The sequence below is a fragment of the Sarcophilus harrisii genome, chromosome 4 (genome assembly GCF_902635505.1).
Source record: "Sarcophilus harrisii chromosome 4, mSarHar1.11, whole genome shotgun sequence".
Classification (NCBI taxonomy): Eukaryota; Metazoa; Chordata; class Mammalia; order Dasyuromorphia; family Dasyuridae; genus Sarcophilus; species Sarcophilus harrisii.
The window spans coordinates 55,722,669-55,742,914 of record NC_045429.1 but is presented as its reverse complement, the minus strand read 5'-3'; the positions used below and the strand labels follow the sequence as shown (position 1 = coordinate 55,742,914).

At 36.4% G+C, this 20,246-nt stretch overlaps 1 protein-coding gene across 6 annotated transcripts in view; it reads right to left on the bottom strand.

Moving 5' to 3' along the window:
* DCAF6 (DDB1 and CUL4 associated factor 6) overlaps positions 1 to 19,762 on the bottom strand; it is a 157,164-nt gene extending 137,402 nt beyond the window's left edge. For 5 of the 6 annotated variants that reach the window (XM_031936837.1, XM_031936838.1, XM_031936842.1 and 2 more), the window contains exon 1: positions 19,504 to 19,666. In XM_031936837.1, coding sequence (XP_031792697.1) covers positions 19,504 to 19,600 — 97 coding nt within the window. In that variant the 5' untranslated portion in view covers positions 19,601 to 19,666. Of the gene's footprint in view, positions 1 to 19,503 lie in introns of all 6 variants that reach the window. The other variant, XM_031936840.1, reaches the window with a different exon arrangement.
* Positions 19,763 to 20,246: the final 484 nt, after the last annotated feature.

Genomic DNA, 20,246 nt, shown 5'->3' with positions numbered 1-20,246 from the left:
TAAAAACCAAGTTCAAAATTCAATTTATTATACTAATTTAGGGGGCATTCTTGTTTTATCTTTGTAAATCAGTGATGTTTTAAAAGTTAATGACTAATTTTTTTTTCTTTTTGGTTTGATTTTTCTTGTCCAGCATATTCGTAGAAATATGTATAAAAGAACTGCACATGTTTAAAATATATTGAATTACTTGTCATCTAAAAGAGAGAATGGGGGAAGGGAGGAAAAAATTTGGAACACAAGGTTTTGCAAAGGTGAATATTAAAAATTATTTATATAAAATGTTTTGAAAATAAAAAGCTTTAGTTAAAAAAAAGAAAAATATTAAATAAAAAAAGAAGTTAATGACTACACATATTTTAAAAAGCAGTGTGGAACAATGAAAAGTGGACAGATTTGAAAGTAAAAGACTTATTTTGCTGAAAGTACAGTTTTGTTACTGTTACTCTGTTATGTGATAATGATGGGTATCCCCTCACCTATGGGAACCTCATTTTCCTCATTTGTACAATGAGGAAATTAGCTGACTTTAAGAATTGTGGATACCCACACCCCCTGTTTGGACTAGACCTAATATTTCTTTGTTTTTAATTTTTTTCTCCCAATTATCAGGCATTCATTTTTTCTCCCTTTTACCTCCTCCATTCACTGAGTGAGAGAGGGGAGAGAGAGAAGCAAAATATAGAACCTCTGAATTACATAAGCTTGGTCAGCAAAATAAATTCCCCTATTGTCTACATCCAAAAATGTATTTCTTATTCTGCAAATCGGTCTACCTTTTTTTCTGCCAGGAAGACAGAATTATTTATCAATCCTCTGGAATCATGGCTAATCACTTACTGGATCATAATTCTTAAGTCTCTTAGAATTGCTAGTTTTTACGATATCAATGTTCAAGTATAAATTGTTTTGGTCCTGCTTAATATCCTATTGATAAATAGGTTCATGTAGGTCTATGTTGCTTTGAAATGTTCTTTTCCATCATTTATTTTTATAACATATTCCATTGTATTTATTTATCACAATTTGCTTAGTCATTTTTCAATTGATGGGCACTCCAATTAGTTTTCAGTTTTTCTGCCACCACCAAAAGTGTTACTATAAACATTCTGGTGTGGAAACTCCACCAATGTGGATCAAGACTGAAATTCAAAATCATACCTGGGCATTAGGAGGTTAAATGATTTGCCCATAACCACAGAGCTAGTATGTGTCCGAAGAGTACTTTAACCCTTGTCTTCCTAACTTCAGGGTCAATGATTATTCCCCTATACTATTCTAGCTCTCAATTTTTAATGGTTTGTTTTTTGTTTGTTTGTTTTTTTAGTAATAGGGAATAAATTTGTATTTATAAAATACACTTACAAAATAATTACAACCTATGGCATATTAACAAAGTTCTGAGCTCACAACTATTGGGCTCAATCATGAAGCTTTCTCAAAAATTAATTGCTTTTCAGCTCATGCCTCACTCCAGGATTTCCACCAGAACAGAATTTCACTAGCATCTAATGGCCCTACACTTCTATGCAAGAACTTAGGCTAACAAAACATCTAATACTACTCCCCTTTTGCCTTCCATAGGCATTCCTCTGGGATCCATTCTACTCCTTCAGATTTTAATCAATCAATAAACATTTATTGAGTGCCTATGTGCCTGGTACAGTGCTAAGTGATGAGGATACAAAGAGGCAAAAGGTAATCCCTGCACTCAACTAACAATCAAATGGCAAAAGATAATCCCTGCACTGAACAATCAAATGGAGGAAACAAAATATATGTATGTGTGTGTGTGCCTGCAAGTACAAGCATGAGTTCACATAAAGCAAGCTATATACTGGAAAAATAGGAAATAATTAACAGAAGGAAGGCACTAGAATTAAGAGGGACTGAGAAAGGCTTCCTGGTTTGTTTGGTTTTGTTTGTTTGTTTGTTTTTTAATAAAAAACAGGATTTGAGCTGGAACTTAAAAAGACATCAGGGAAATCATTAGTCAGATAGAAGAGAGAATGTTCTAGGGATGGAATTCAGCTAGAGAAAAATGCCTGGAGGTGGGAGATGAAGTGTCTTGTTTATGCAATAGCCAAGAGGCCAATATCACTGGATTGAAAAATATATGGGCGGAAATAAGATAAGAGAAGACTGGAAATTTAAGAGAGGGATAAAACATAAAGAGTTTTAAATGACAAAGCATATTGTATTTGATCGTGGAGGTAATGCATAAGAAAATCATTTTAGTGGCCAAATGGAAGATAGCCTGGATTGGAGACTTGAGGCAGGCAGACCTATTCAGCAGACTACTGAACAGTCCAGATGGTGAGGTGAAAAGAGCCTGTATCAGAAAGGTGGTAATGTCGGAAAGAAGGGGAGGAAATGTGGCAGGGGTGAAATCAACAGGCCTTGGCAATAGATCAGATGGGGAGAGGAGAAAAAGGTTTAAGAGAAAATCAGTAAAGATGATGAACTAAGCACTGAACACATGGAGAAAAGAAAAGACATCCTAGGGGTCAGCAGATAACAGCTATGGTGCTACTCTGGGTAGAAGTTCCTCCAAAGGTAAAAACACAAGTGTTCTAGGGAATCCAGGGACCCTATAATTAACATAGCTGTTGGGATAGATCTCTGGGATCAGAGATAGATAAACTTCTCTAAGTAGCAACACCTTGTAATTCTTTCCTTTTAGTGCAGCTCCTTCCCTACATTCAGGTCTCTGAATTCCTGTCTGCTTTTCCATTTCATATGTACATGAAATGTACATGGCAAGAGTTCAGGGTGGTTGTACAAGCTTCTCTCTGGAAAACCAAGTCCCAGCCTGTGAATAGCAGCTATCGTCTACCCAACTTCCTGGTAAATTGTCTATCTTTTTTGGTTGTTTCTCATTGTTGGCATGTGTTTAAATATCCTTTCATTACCAAAAGTATACTCCTTCCATTTACCCTATCCCTTATAACAAATTAAAAAGAGAACACTAGGGAAGAAGTTCAGCAAAACTAACCAAGTCTAACAGCATATATGCAATGTTCTGGACCTATAGATCCCTTTCCTCAGCAAAGGAGAATGATTGCTTTTCACAGTTTTGTTCTAGGGCCAAGATTCTATTTAGAGTGTTCTGTTTCTTTTATAGTTCTTTGCATTTAAATAATTGTAGTTATTGTGAAAGTTCTTCTCCTTGTTTAATTTTAATTCATTTGGCATCAATTCATATTTTAATGCTTCTATGAATTTATTCATCATTTTTACATATTCATAAACATTTTCCAATTGATAGGCACCTACTTTGCTTCCAATTCTTTCCTATCCAAATATTGTTATAAGCATTTTAATGTACCATATATGGAACCTTTATTTCTGCCTTTAATTCCTTGGAACTTACATCTAAGCAATGGGATCTTTGGGACAAAAGGAACAGATTTTCTTTAGTCACTTTTATAGCACAGCTGCAAATTGTTTTCCAGATGACTGTCCCAATTTAGGGTTCTACCTACAGAATATCTGTGCACCCGTATTTCTACAGTCCCTCTAACTATTTCTACCTTTTGTCATCTTTGCCAATTTGCTGCCTGTGAGGTAAAATAAAATAGGCTATAATGAAACCAGATTTTTTAAAAGAATCCCTTTATCTTATTTTTAGTAATTTGAGGCAATTTTTCATATAGTTATTGATAGCTTGAAGTTCTAGATGCTAGGAGTTAGGAGTAGGGCAATGATTTCACTAGTGGAAGGAATAATCACAGAGGAAACTTCTAACAACTACTAGATACTTTATTTTCAAATAGCTATCTGAGGCAAAAAGAAAGTTGTGACTTGCCTAGGATCACATAGCCAATATGTGTCACAAGTCCTATCTTTAAGACTGATTTTACAATTCTTCATTTCAAAATTGTTCATATCTTCAGATGTGAACTGCTAAACTGGCTTGGTTTCAATTCCATAGAACATCATGTTCCACACAGGATAAACTGAAAATCTCAACAGCATATTGATTGACCCAATTTTTGATCCTCCAAACCATCTCAACTTCCTCAGCTTCCTCGCCCCATCGACTAGAAAATGGTAATGTGAACTTTGATGGTAACTCCACAGACAGCTTTGTTTATTAGCTTTGGGTCCAAGAAACATCCTTCCTTTGGGCAAGATACCCCTGGCTCTCTCTCCCCTTTCCAGCTTCTTTAGCATTGTCTTCCCATTAGATTGCAAGCTCCTTGAAGGCAGGAACTGTCTTTATTTTTCCAATTTACATCTCTAGTGCTTAGCACTGTGCCTGGCACATAGCAAAACTTAATGTTATTAAATTAAACTGAGAGGAGGATCACTTATCCTTTAGGAAATGGCTTATGGTGGTCTTACATATTTGCATAATTCCCTATATATCTTGGATTTATCAAGTACTCAAGAGATACATTAGGTTTTCCCCAAAGTGACATCTCTCCTTCTTATACCAATTGCACTGATTTTGCTCATGCAAATAATGTCCAATTTCATGTAATCAAAATGAAATGAAAACATTTTTTGTGACTACTTCTATTACATGCTTAAGAATTCTTTCCTTTCCCAGAATTATTAAAGGTACCTGATTTATATTCTCATTCTAGATGTATAATTTGTGTGCATGTGTGTGTGAGAATTGTGGTGATCTTACACATTCAAATCACATATTCATTTTTATATTGTATCATATGCATAAGACAATTATCCGAGCCATATTTCTGCCAAACTGTTTTTGTGTTGTCACTTCTATTCAATAATTCAACTACTTCTGATTTGTTCCTTAGCTGGTCTATTCCATTAATCTGTTTCTATTTCCAACAAGTACCAAGTAATTTTAATGACTACTAATTTGCAATTTATAGTGAAGCATCATTTCATTTTTTTCTCATGAGAATTTAGATTTTTTTATTCCTCCCAATAAATTATTATTTTGACTAACTAAAGCTAGTTAGTTATAAAGTACTACCCTCTGGTAGTTCGATTAGTATGGCACTAAATCTGTAAAATAATTTAGTGTGATTATTTTTGACATTGGCATGGTCTAAATATTAGAAACTGATATCCCTCCAATTATTTAAATGTGCCTTGTACTAATTCCCAAATATTTTATACATTATGTAGTTGTTCTAGAACTTCCATTTGTATTTCTTTGTGAATTAAGCTCTTTCTCTGTAGAAATGCTATTGATTTTTGTAGATTTTGTATTATTATTTTCCTAACATTATTGCTACAATTCATTGCTTTGCTCTCATTCTCTGCAATTTTCTAAGTATTAATTTTATCTCTAGAATATCAACATTTATTATACCTTAAATTTCTTTTCTGTCATTCTACACTAAAATTTCTCTATGTCAAGTAATAGTAGAAAAAAAAAGATTCTTGCATTATTCCTATATTTATTGAATAAAATTCTGCATCCTTTTAAAAGTTACCAGGATCAACTCAAGTCTCTGAATTTGATCATCAATGTATATCAGTGATACTAATTGCTACTCCAATTCCAAAGCTGAGACCTTGAATCATTGCCAGAACAAAAGGCCATATCAAAAGCACTGAGGACCAAGGTAAAAAAAAAAAATCTTATAAGGGGAAAAAAAGCATATTTCTGTGGACTTAAATTTAAGTAGTTTTTTATTGCTTCAATACATCTTTATTTTTATTATCTTTACTACTTAGTAAGAATATTATACTCAGTTCCATATTGAATATATTTAACAACAAATATTATTCCTGTCAAATCTGTGCCTGGATAGGCCAGTTTTTTAAGTACAAATTCCTTTAAATAAAAATTTACGACACATTTTAATCTTTCTGATTTAATGATTTTTTCATTATTCACTTTATTTCATCTAAATAAAGATGAAAACATCTATGTTTTCAAATTTTACATACAAAATGTTTTTGGCACTGCAGATTTTAGTAACAGTTTTTTTTTTTTAATGTAATCTTCAATGACTGAATTTAAATGTTATTTAAAAGTACTCCTGGAAGATGTGATCATAGCAAAATATTACAACAGTGCAAACAGTATTATCTATTCCTATTAATGTTTTGTTCATTGAAGTGTAATGTTATTTGCATTATTTATAACATCATTTAACAATGTGACAAGCTGAAGAGAAATTAGGTGTCTTTCCCTGAAACAATATAAAGTCATTCATGGATACATTGTTGGTTGAACTGCGAATGGATCCAACCATTCTGGAGAGCAATTTGGAACTATGCTCAAACTGTGCATACCCTTTGATCCAATAGTGTTACTACTGGGCTTATATCCCAAAGAGATCTTAAAGGAGGGAAAGGGACTCCCATGTGCAAAAATGTTTGTGGCAGCCCTTTTTGTAATGGCAAGAAACTGGAAACTGAATGGATGCCCTTCAATTGGAGAATGGCTGAATAAATTATGGTATATACGGAATGTTATAGAACATTATTGTTCTGTAAAAAATGGCCAACAAGATGATTTCAGAGAGGCCTGAAGAGACTTACATGAACTGATGCTGAGTGAAATGAGCAGAACCAGGAGATCATTATATACAACAACAAAACTATACAATGATCAATTCTGGTGGATGTGGCTCTCTTCAACAATGAGATGATTCAAACCAGTTCCAATTGTTCAGTAATGAAGAGAGCTATCTACACCCAAAGAGAGGACTATGGGAAATGAGTGTGGACCACAACATAGCATTTTCACTCTTTCTGTTACTGTTTGCTTGCATTTTTGTTTTCCTTCTCTTTTTTTTTCTTTCTAAATACAGTTTTTCTTGTGCAGCAAGATAACTGTATAAATGTGTACATATATTGGATTTAACATATATTTTAACATGTACTAGACTACCTATCTCTAGGGAAGGGGGTGGGAGGAAGGAGGGAAAAATTTGGAGCAGAAGGTTTTGCAAGGGTTAATGTTGAAAAATTACCCATGCCATATGTCTCGTAAATAATAAGCTATAATAAAATAAATTTTAAAAAAGAATATAAAGTCATTACAAGAAGTATGCTGCTTTCATTCTTTGTACTTGTAAGAACAGCACCTAGCATACTTCATTAGCAATATCAGTAGCATCAGCAATATCAGTAGCAGGTTCTTAATACTTGTTGAATGATTGATGGGTGATATTGGAAGGGGTTGCATGGTTATAATGGTGTAGAAGGTACTCTTACAGATAAATTATGCTAAAGTTTGTCACTTTTAGTTTTTATCCTGGTAATCTTATCTGTGGCCTTGTTAACATGAATTCCCATCCCCCTAAATTTATGCTTGTTTGTTTTTACAATGAAGCCTGTGAACGTATTTTAATTGGCTTTGCCATGTCCTCTAGCCTCTTGTGGTTAAGAGTTAGGGATCAACTTTGGTATCAGAAGTAGGGATTCATAAGTATCCCTTTTTCTCCTTACCAAACATATAATTTCATAAATTTGCTGAAAGTTCTTACTTACCAATGCCAACACAAGTCACAAAGCTCTTTGCATTACTCTGTCACTTTTGGTTTGCAGGAAAAATCCTTAATCTTAATTGCTTAAATACAGTTCTCACAACAGACAATATTTTTTTTTATTCTTTTCAAAGAAAATAAAGGGGTATAGTTCATATTTATGTATACTTGGACTAATTTACTTATTATAATAACTGATTTGTGTTCTTAGAAACAATCCCTTGCCCAAATTTTTTTTAGGCATATAGGGATTTTCAAACCCATTAAGATTTTTGGCTCTAGTTTTAGACAAAAAAGAAGTAACTAGTGCACAAGGGAGTTACATTCAAATTTTATTTGCTTTTCTTTCAAATTCTCGTTGCCCAAAATGATATATGTGCGCGCGCGCGCGCACACACACACACACCCCCCGACTGTTTTGTTGGCTGTGATACTGACCTCTTTTTGTCATGTTACCCTAAATCAGTAGTTCTCAAAAGTTTTTTTTTTTTATCTCAGGAACTTTTTATACTCTTAAAAATCTTTGAGGACTCCCCAAAGAGCTTTTGATTATTATGCAGATTATAGCTAACAATATTTATTAGTAATGAAAATGTCTTAGAATTATTATGAAAATAATTTTAAACTTGCAGACCTTGGAAAAAACCCAGGAAGCTATACTAGCCATAGAGCTATAAAAGGGCTATTTGGGGTTTAAAGTCTCATGTTCTATCATTCTTTAATTCCATATTCTGTAATCAGTTTGCCTTTAAAAAAAAAAAATCATTGCCTGTGTTTGGATATCAGAAAACTTTTGTATTAAAAAACAACAACAACTAAACCTTAAATAAACTAAAAGGAAGAAAGTAGGTAACTGTTCTGAGGCTGAGCAAACACTAGATCAGCAGTAGAAAGGAGGAGGTTGCCATCCTCTCCAAATCTCTGAAGTACAATTCTAATAAAGTCCAAATAAGAAGAAAAAATTTAGGTGGGATTGGGGCTATTTCTAAAGTTTTGAACTACAATACAATATAGCATGTGTTTATTCTGGAATTTGAACATAAACTGATCTCATAGCCTTTTAATGAAAAATCACCATTTTTTGTTTAGAAACCAGATAAAATACTTAAAATTATATTCACATTTCATGAATACTAAATTAGCATCTTGGGAAGGAAATGGAACAATATCCAACCAGAAAAGGTTATCTACCATTAGGACTATTTTTAAATTTATGTTAATATTTTTATGTTATTGATGCTCACTTTCATTTCTACATCACTATTACTTCTCAATGACTCTATCTCCCAGTCTACAAATAAAGTCCTTAGAAGAACAAGCAAGCAGCTAAGCAAAATGCATTAAAATATTGGCATGTTCAGAAATCCATGGATATATTAGGGAATCTATTGTCTGTCTACCAAGAAGGGAGCATGCTTTATTATTGTTTCTCTGAAGATATGATTGGTCACTGTGTCATCAGTGCTATCACTGACCAGTGTTGGTTCCCTTATATTACTGTGTTCATTGCTGGTTCTGCTTACTTTAAAAATAACTATTCTTTAATAAAAAAAAAAAAAAAAGAAAGAAAGAAAAACAACCTATTTGTGATAGATTCAGAGTACAAACAAGTACAAAGGGATACTGGGACCCAAATCAATCAAAAGGTATTTACTGTACCAACTGAGAGGGGTGCCTAAGCCTTAAATTCCAAATTTTGACAGAATCCATGATTTCACAGCTGTAGAGAACTACTGGAAAATTACTGGATGCTTTTTCTATCTTTTCCTCAATGTACAGTTTTAAAGAAAGGCCTGAAGGGCCTGAAGATTAGCCCTGACTTCACAAGGACCAATTCTCTATCCACCATTCTGTGCTGCCTTTCATTTCAGTTTAAATTACATTAAAGATGTACTACATTTAGAAGCAGCATAGAGTAATGGCGTTGCAAATTCAATTCCTACTTGAAACTCAAAAGGTATGTAACTATTAGTTATCATCCTGCACTTCAGTTTTCTCATCTGTAAAACCTCAGGATTTTAGTTTTTTAAATGTAACATCCTGGAATCTTTCAATATATATAATACAAACATAATTACACATATAATACAAAGAAATTTAGAGATATTTAAACTAGTATTGGGGCTTAGCACCTAGTCAAAAGCATCTACTAACTTACTGTTCTTTAACAACTCAGAATTAGGACAAGAGGATGAGAAGAATCTCCTTAAGACAGATCAAGATTACTGGAGTCATACCACACACACCTGTTATTCTCTCTCAAAAACCCTGGAGCTTTGTGATAAGGCTTTAGGTCTGGAATGCTCATGGAGCCTTATCCATTATAACTGGACATTGGAAATGATATAATAAGAAATAAACACAATGACTAAGGGGCTGAGGTCACTTTATACTATATTCAGCTGATAACATCAAACAATAGAAAACAAAAAAGATGAATCAGGCATCTAATTAACACTATTTAACATGTGAATTTTATTTTCTCCCACTTAAACATTTCTGAAACACTATAAAAACTCATTTTGGACAGCTAATGACCATTTAATTAGGACCTAATTAACATCAACAATAAATTTAAGCTACATTTGTTTGATTGAAAAAATAGTAGCCTTATTCTGCTTTTACCAAAAATACACCAAACATGTTCTGAAGGGGGAAAAAAATTACTAAATGTAGTTTTTTTTATCAATATTAATAGAAATAGAATTTTAGGTGCTTATATTTTAATAGAGCCTCAAAAACCATAACTTTATTACTAGAGTCTTTACATCATTTGATAGACATGTGTTGAATTTTTTGTTGAATTTTTAGTTGAATTTTCATCCCATTTACCAAGTGTTTTCAAAGTTCAAACAGCAAGGGGAAAAATCTAGCATCGAGTCCAAGTTGGAATGTAACTCTAGTCAACCATCTTACAATCAAGATATCCACCTCCTCAGAACTGATCACAGTGCCTGACACTGCTTTTGTTTTGGGCTTAGATCTTGGTCAAGGAAACTCTTTAAGCACTTAATAAATGCTGAATGCAAAATGGGTATTTTATTAAGCATGGATCAAGAGCATTTCACATACAGAAAACAATAAAAAGTATTACTGTTAGTGACAATATTCTTTTTATTCTCTATTCATCTTTCTCCTATGCTGCTGAAAGGACAATTCCTCTGAGAAGCTTTCTCTCATCTCAATAGTGTACCATGAGATCCAAAAGCATAAACTTACCACAACTTTAAAAAATCTATCCATCTTTTCTCATTTTACCAGCATCTTTTTGGAGAAAAACTAGGTATTACTTGATCACTAAAAAAAATTTCCCAACAAAGTATCAACATAAAAGAATGATTTTGTTGAAAAGCACTCTCCTTTTTCCAAGTGAATGAAATGTTCTTGGACTTTTAATCTAGTTATTAATGAATTTTTCTATGGTTTCTCCATATATATGCTATCTTTATGGAGTTAAGAAGACTGATTCCCTAAGTCACTACAACATTCTCCTGATGATACTGTATAACTATAGAGCCCAAAATAACACCATCTGAAAGTTAAAATTTAAATAATCAAAGTACAATGAAAAAAACACATGGTGAGCTTAAGGATGATGTAGAATGCTATAAAATAATGCCCTGCAGTCTAGAAGTGAATTAATACTCAAGAATCATATAGAAAGAATGAGAGACAACAGATGAATAACCCAAGTGATATTCTGGTACTCTGGAGACAATAAAAAATAAAGGTGAATACCTAGAGTATATTGGAGAGATCCTTTATGAAGGATGTGTAAAGAAAACACAGCAATGAACCAGAAGAAGATTGTGAGAAAATGTAGAAGGAGCTATATGCTATGTGCTAGTATTGGAAGTACTCACTTGAATGAAATCAGGGATCTTTAAGAAGTATCCAAATAAATACTCTGTGATCAAAATTCAATATATTAATTATATACTCTGTTCTCCCATTAGACAAAAACATTATATTAATTGGGAAAAAACTGTTCAGAACAATAAAGTTCCAAATGTAAACTTCAGATATTATAAACAATATGCTAATTATTTTTCAATTTTCAATGTTCAATTGCATTAAATATGTTCAATTTATACATGCATAGCTATATTTTTCAAGAAACAACTACAGGACTATGTCAATAGAGAAAAAAGTCAATATTGCTTAATAATTTTTAGATGTTCTTTTAACTCAGAAATTTCTTTAAAAAGTAAGCTATACGTAAGGCTTCCACTTTCTTTTTGCCAAAGCCAACCCAATGAACACATATCTTTTGATCTTATCCCCTTGAGAGAAATGTTATACTATTAATAACTAATTATTGATTTGTGATCCATCCTTATTCCTTTTATTTCTAGAGGGTCCAGTCTTCTGAAAAGGTCAGTCAGTGCTTGAAAGGCATGGCTGAGTGATGAGATTACTAGCCTCCAAAGCACATGTTCAAGGGATCCCACACAACTAGGAAACCTAATTTCTGCTTAGAATATAAACAGAAGACGGTCTAGATGAGCCTGGTAAAGAATCCACTGTCCTTAATATCCTGTATTAGAGTTTAAGGCATCCCAATTCATGACGGAGAAAACTAAGCTAAAGGTCCAGATGGAAATGGTTTCCCCTGTCAAACTGTCTTGAGGATGGTTAAATCTCATAATTATACCATATTTTCAGCAGGAGGAGCTGAAGATTATCAATGACCAGAAACTAAGTTTCTTAGGGGTTTTTAATTCATCATAGCCTCCAAATTATTCAAGCAAATTAGTTTCCACTATTATTCCCACTCTCTAAACTTCAATTTCTCTTTATCCAGTGAATCCTTCCATGCTACCCTTCCAACCATCCTCACTAGCCATCATCTCTTTTCACCTTCTCAACTAAATTTCTTGAGAAAATCATCTCCACTAAGTACCTGCACTTCCCCTCTGCTCACTCTCTTTTGAGAACTTCGAAATTTGGCTTCTAATTTCATCATTCAACAGAAATTGTCATCTCCAAAAATTACCAATGATCTCTTAATTGACAAATCCATCAGCCTTTATTCAATCTTCCTTGTCCCTTGACCTCTCAGAAACATTCATGTTTAAAAGCCTTCCTTCTCTTGGTGCCCTCCTAGCTATGCTCCTGACTTTCCTGACTACCATGCCATAGCTGCCATTATTACCAGTGTCTGAAACCTCGTCCTGGATCATTACTCTGCCATGCTTGCCTTTGGTACATGAGATGTTGCAAGGGTCTCCATTTTGGGGAGCGGCTCAGGGTTGCTAATTAAGCTTCATAACTTTCCCTGCCCTACTTCTGGCTTTGGAGACTACATAAAAGCTCCAATACACAGTCTTTTCTCACCCTGCCCCCCCCCCCTTTCAATTCTCTTTTTTGTGCTGTCTTCCCCCATTAGAATGTAAGCTCTTTGAGAGTAAAGACTCTGTCTCCTCTCCTCTCCTCTCCTCTCCTCTCCTCTCCTCTTCTCTTCTCCTCTTCTCTTCTCTCTCTCTCTTTCTCTCCTGGACATTAAAAAGATTTGCAAAAATATGTAAATGCCATTCTTCTCACTATATTTTTCGTTTTGGAAAACAAGTTTTTGTGTTAACATATAACACTTCTATTATTATTTTTCAAATTAATATTTTAAAATTTTGTTTTAATTTTTAACATGGAAACATCAATAACTGTAACTGGCACAAGCAAAAGGAACAAAAAACCCCTAATTGGGGTCCTCAATTTTTAAGAGCTTAAAGGGGTCCTCAAAAAATTTTAAATGTATGAAGGGTTCTTGGACCAAAAAGTTTTGAGAATTATTGATGTACAAAATGCATCCCAATAACACTACAGATAAAACTGAAAGAATAACAAATTGCCAAAAATCAGAAAAGATTTGTAATAATTCTATATAAATCTATTTTCATGATTAATGACTAAAGAATGATCAATGATGATTGATAAACATCAATATGTTTAAGTACCTACTATATAGAAGGCCCTACTAATGCTTGCTTATGTTAGGGGGCATAAAGGCAGAAATGAAAGTTGGTAGCTGTTTTTGAGAAGTTTATAGCTGGGAGATAACAAGCAAAAAGATTAATACTAATTACGGTGATTAGAAAAGATCACTTGAGATGGTACATAAACTGAGCCTTGAACAAAGGGTCTAAGAGCACATACATAACTGGCACAACCAACTGAACCCACATGTCCTCTCTCACTAAAATCCTAGCATCTTTCTACCACAACCCACCAATAACTAAAAGGTTTTATTTACTGTGACTGATGTTATTTATGTACAGCTAAAATTTATAAATATCACCAACTAAAAAAAAGCCCTATGACTCATCCACATGGCTACTGCATCTCATATACCTGTATTTGCAACATATTCTAATTTCTTCTTATGGATCTAGATTACACTAAGTGAGTTAATTTCTTTTGCTCTAAACTCAAGTCGGCCTGCAGGCTCTCCCAGCCTGCAAATGAGAGAAATGAGGTTTGTGGAAAGGTAGAAAGAAAGCAACCTATGGAAGGGCGATCCAAATAAGCCAGATCAGCACTTCTCAAAGTGTGGTCTATTCAGAGGAATCTATCAAAACAATTACTGAGACATTATTTGCCTTTTTAAATACTCCTTCCTTAAATTTGTTTGAGAATGTGTTTTCTTCATATACTTCTTCAATCAAAATAATAGAACACAACACAATGAATGTAGAAGCAGATAGAAGAATTCAGTCTAAAAAGTGAAAAGGATAAAATGATTCCTAATAATATGGAGGAGTCTGAATAGTGAGGAAGGTGCTAGAGGATACCCTCCTCTTTGTAGCCAGGAGGAAGAAAATGACCAAGACAATTTCCTCAAACTAAACAAAAAAGTATTTGAGAGGGATGAATTGAACATTACTTAAAAACTCATGCAATACATAATTATTCTCTGGCTTCTCATTTCTCTTATCCTTTAGGGTTTCCCATTATCAACATCTTTTACTGTCATCATTCTTTGGCTATAGTTCCTATCAAAGCCAGACTATTTATGATTGCATATGAACCAGCTAGATTCTCTTTGAGAGGCACCAGGGCACACAGTGGATCTCTAGCCTACTGTCATAACTCAAGTCCTTTTCCCCAAACCATACCCCCTTCTTAATTTTCCTATTACTGTCCTAAACAACACTAGTCACTGAAGCTTACAAACCTGTGTCATCCTTGCCTCCACTTGTATTCATTTTACATAATCAATGTGTTTTCAATACTATTATTTTTACTGATATAGTTCTTGTATATTCTCTTCTCCATTCACATGGCCATAATCCTAGTATAATTTTTCATCATGTCATAAATGGACTTTCTGCAAAAGCCTTCTGTAACCTGGTCTCCCTGCTCCAAGTTCAACTTCCATTCAGCTGAGAACGTGATCTTCCTTAAAGTACAAGTCTGACTGCCCTTGTTATCCCTCTAATTCAATAAACTCCAATGGCTCCCTATTTTCTAAGAATCAAATATAAATCTCTTATGTATAGCCCTTTATATTTGGAACCTTTCTTTCTTTTCTAGTCTTCTTATGCTCAGTTCTCTTCCACACACTCTACCATAAACTGTTCTCTGCTGTTCTCACTATAGGGCTGCATAGCCCAATAAAGTCCTGCTGTAGAAGATAAGACTTGAGCTGAGTCTTAAAGGAAGTCAGGGAAGCTAGGAGATAAGAGATGGGGAGGGAGCAATATGTGTAGCATGTTCGGAGGAACTAGCACACCTGTGAGCTTTTTCAGGGCTACTCATCCATGTTTGGTGTCTCTCTGGAATCAAATTCTCACTTGTGGCTCCAAAAAGCTGTAGCATGAGCAGTAGCCACAACCCTGGTAAAAATCATTTCAGCAAATGGGCTAAATCAGGTAGACAGTTTGGTGTCCTTAACAGTGAACATGGAGTGTATCAAGAAGGAAAAGCAAGCAGGGCAGGTGTATCTGGATCCTAACACCATGAAACCAAGTGAAATTGGAAATAAAAAGAATATCCTCATATTACAAATAAAAAGGTGACGCTTCATGAGGGTGACTTATCCATAATCCTTTCACTAAGTTACCATCAAAACTGCCAAACCTTAGTATCGACTCCAAGTCCAACTTGAAATGTATGCTCCTATGAGCTATCTTTACCTTTTATTGTCCCATACTCAATTCAGTAACTTGCACATGCTTGAAGAGCTATTAATTTAGGGTGCGTGCTTTTTTTTTTTTTTTTAATACAGACCACAACTCCTCTAACATGAAAGACAGTCTTCAAGCACTAATCTAGTTCAGTGCCTTTGCTCACCTTTTCTCTGTAGAATGTTATCTGCAGGTTGTCTCTCCCATTAAACTGTGAGCTGCTCAAGAGGAAGGACTTTTACCATTCTCTGTATCCCCAGCATTTAGTACAGTACCTGGCATGTTAATGTTTATTGGCTGGCTCTTTCTTCAAGTGCTGAATTTCTACCCGCTCTTTAAATTCCAAGTGAAATGTCATCTCCATCCTAAATCCTCCAAGTAGTTGTTTGCCTGTTACCTTTCAATCTCACAGATAGCATGCTGTTAGTTTAATGCATTTCTGGATTATGGCAAGTTTCATGTTGTCCTATACACCCCCTTTCTTCTTCCTTTTCTCTCCCTCACCCCACCAGACTGTAAACTCCACGAGAGTAGAAACCATATGTTAGGGAAACATTCCATCTCTTGCTTTTCTTAACATATGCTCAGCAAATAACAGATATATAATAAATGTCTGAATTGAATTCAATTTATACTGCATCTTTTAAAGAAGCTAAACAAGATTTATTTCACAGAAATATCAGTGAGAAAAGTTTCAACTAATGTAATTATAACTATTCAATTTAGTAAACATTTAAGTGCTTATTCCGTTGAAAGCACTAAAGGACTGGAGATTGGAAATATGCAGATAATTTACACATAATAAGCATATAAGAGAGATGCACAATAATGTAATGTGTACAGTTTGAAGGAGTAAAGGTCATTAACAATTGGAAGGATTGGAGAAGGTAGTATTTAAGCCATCTTTTTTAAATGGGTAGGAATTCAGTACACAAAGAAAAGGAGAAAAGACATTTCATAGGAAAGGGGGTGACCAAAGACACAAGAGGCACATAAAGGGTGTTTTCAAGTAATAAGTCATTCAACTTGGAGCCTACAGAAGATGAAAGTGAGAGAGGTAAGGGCTGAATACCAAGTAAAGGAATTTGAACTTTACTCAATGAGCAAAATATTTTTTGACCAAAGCAAAGATATGACCAATTTTTTTTTTTTTTTTGGTAGAAAGAATTGTCTAGCAGTGGTATGAAGAGTCACTCGGAAGGAGAAGAGAATATAGGAGAAAAACTTATTGCAAAGTTATTTCAATTATCCAGATGGATGATAAAGATTTGTACTTCACAGTAAAAATGGAAATAAATGAAAAGTATTTATTTAATAATGAAGTGTTTATGTAGAAATAAAAGTGATAGGACCTGGTAATTTACTACATATTAGGAAAAGAATAAAGATAATACAAAGATTTCAAACATGGTAGGCTGAATGACTGGTGACAGGAACAGCCAAGTGAGAAACAGGTTTTAGATAGAAAGAAAGATAAGTTGGGTTTTGCATGTTTAGTCAGTGTAATATCCTGGTAAAGGTTATTTAGGCAATTAGACGTATGTCTTATAGCTACAGAAAGAAGAAATGCAAAACTATAATTTTCAGGAGAAATCATAAATAAAGATAATGAAGGACAAACCTTTAGGTAACCTGCATGGCTGGAAAAGTCACAAAGAGAAGAACTCAGATGAGGCACTATTTAAAGAGATTTCTAGAACCAGGGACATATGCTTCTGAAGCCAACAAATAAGAAGCAAGGGTAAAAATGGTACCGTTACTAAAATTAAAATATCCAGTAACCAGATAATAACCACCATATGGCATGAACAATATCAACAAATTGATACTGGCCAATGTTTTAAACAGTGAATGTTGCCACAGTTTTCAAGACTCAAAGAACATATCTTTCCAACAGCCCAATGAAATCATTCAGCCAGCAGTCATGAATCTGTGTTATCCTCAGTCTTCAGATTCCATCAATCAGAGAAGCTGAATATGCCTCTAGAGACAAGAGAACTGTAATCCTGGATGACAGCCTAAGAATCTCAGCTAAAGGCAGCAAGAGAACACATTAGTTTGAGCATCCAATCTTAGACTGGCACAAATGATCTCGTTATATCTATAACTTTCCAACTCATATTACATAATAACACATGAGTGATAATATATGTATTTCTGAATCCTGAATCATTCTGAGAATTTAAAAGAGAATATGAGCATTATTTGCAGTGATCAGACACAGGAAGAAGCTGTTAACTAGAGCCAGAGTAGAGAGGCCTCATGTTCAAATCCCACTTCAGATGATTACTACCTATAGTAACCCTAGATAGTCATTTAACCTACTTGTGGTTCCCTTACATCATAAAATGAGGAGAATTGACAAGGTGGCCTCTTCTGGCCCTTAAAGCTCTAGTTCTATGACACTGGGTTATTACCAAAAGGATATACTAACATGATTTTTTGCATTTAAAAATAAAGTCTTTAAAAATTTTCATCTTATCAACTTAGATCAGTATTCTAAAGATATAAAATTTCAACTTTTTAAATACTTGTTAGTTTATTAAGTATGAAACTATTTTTCAACCCTAAGTTCTGGCTAGTGAATATATTCACTGAAGACTATTTTTACCTAATTTAAAAACTTTTAAAAAGTCCTTCCCAAGGAATATCACTTAAACTCTGGACATCATTTTACTCTTCTGAAAAAGAGGACTAGAGCATCTCTAAGTCATTTTCCAACATTAAGAAACTATATAAAAAATAATCAATGTTTCTTTTAAAGAATCCTATAAGTCAAACTGCTTTTTTTTTTTCTCTTCCCTACTCTCCCTCTTTTAATCCAGAACCAGAAATAGTTATGAACACTGGAAAATTTTTCACCAAATACACACATATGCATATTACACACACACACATATACACAAAACACTACAGAATAATAAATCACATGTGTAATACACTCAAAGTTGAAAACAAATTTTATTAAGCTAAATTTAAAGTTGACTTTTACATTCTACTTATTCAGGTCAACAGTTTCAGTAACTGAACATTAACTTCAAGACACAAAAAGTACTTTTAAGAAATTATGAGGTATACTCAATCCACCCTACCCAGCAGAACAACACTTTGCTACAACTGACAGAAACCTATTAACTTCGAAGCTCAGACGAACATGTCAATACTGTACGTCTGCAGGCCGGGGCAAAGATGCAGGCAAGAAGGGTCTGCTGCACTACATTTTCGAAAAAGACTAATTCTTGTTTAAAGACAATGAGACAGGGAAGGGAGTCTGGGACTTCATGCATGAACTTTGGAGGAGGTGCAGGGAGCCTCAACAGTTGAGCCCAACACGAGGCCTGAGCAGGCGGAGAAGCCGGCGGCGGGGGTCGCTAAGCCATTTAAGGGGCTGCGAGCCGGCGTAACGGGAAGGGCTCCACTGGGAGGGTTTCACGCCGGGGGCCCAGCCGGGCCCCAAGCAAAGCTGTCAAAATGACAAGAGGCGCGGCGTGCCCGGAGGGGGAGGGGCGGGACCAGCTCAGCTGTCACTTGGGGACGGCTTCTCGCCTCTGGGGAGTCGGGCAGACTCAGTGCCGTCAGGAGAAGCCCCCGAGCCGGGCTCGGCTCCGGGCCCGGGGCACGAATAAAAAACTGGCTGCTCGGTGGGCGGGCGGCGGGCAGGAGAAAAGAGCCAACTTTTCCGCCCAATCCGGCCGCTCGCTCGGGCTGGGGGGTGGGGGCTGGGGGGTGGCAGCATGCAGCCGCGCCGAGGAGCCCCCTCAGGACCCTCTCTCGCCGGCCCTCCGCCCATCTGGAGGGGCCCGCGGCTGCAGGGCGGGGGCGCTCCGCGACCCGCGGGACCCCCCGGCGTCCCCAGACCAACAGCCGGGGCCGGTGGCCACCCCCTCCCCCACACGCCGCCGCCCCCCCGGCCAGAGCCGCCCCGGAGCCCCCTCCCCGGGCCTCCCACTCACCCAGGTAGCGGCTCCGCAGGCGGGACGGGTCCTCCAGCCCTAGGGACCGCTTCCTTACGTCCCAGAGCAGGTGTGGGCAGCAGCCACCCCGAGACATGGCGCGGAGGGAGGCGGGGAGACCCCGGGGTGGGGGGAGGGGTAGAGGAAGGGGAGGGGGAAGAAGGGAGGGAGGCCAGGGACGGGGGGCGGGGGGGAAGAGGGCGGGAGGAGGGGGCGTGCACGCGGAGGCTCCGCTCCGAGCCGCGCGCACCAAGCCCGCCTAGGGTGCCCGGGCTCCCTCCGACACGAAGCCCGGGTTACGTCCCTCCCGGAGATGGTCTCATGCTCTCTCCCAGAGCGCTGCCGCTGTCTCCTCCCTCAACCCCCTTCGAGGAGGAGGAGGAGAAGGAGGAGGAGAAGGCGGACGGCTCCTCCTCCTCCTCCGCCTCCTCCGACACGTTCCCCACCCAGGCTTTCTCGCGAGATGACTACCCAGCCCGAGCGATAGGGGTCAGAGCTCCTCGCACAGCATCTCCCGCTTGGCGGCCGCTCTAGCTCAATCCTGGATCTCTCTATAGACAAAAAAGGGGTGGGGCGATGGGAGGCAGAACCAGGGCTCATTCCTCTCAAACAAACAGTTCCATTTCAAAAGGGCAGGGGAAAAGCTGGGGAGCTCTATCTTTATTTCGGGCGTGGAAGCCTCGAAAGTCCAATCTCGAGCAAGAATTGGGTCCCAAATCCAAAGCGAAAGGAAACCGGGAAGA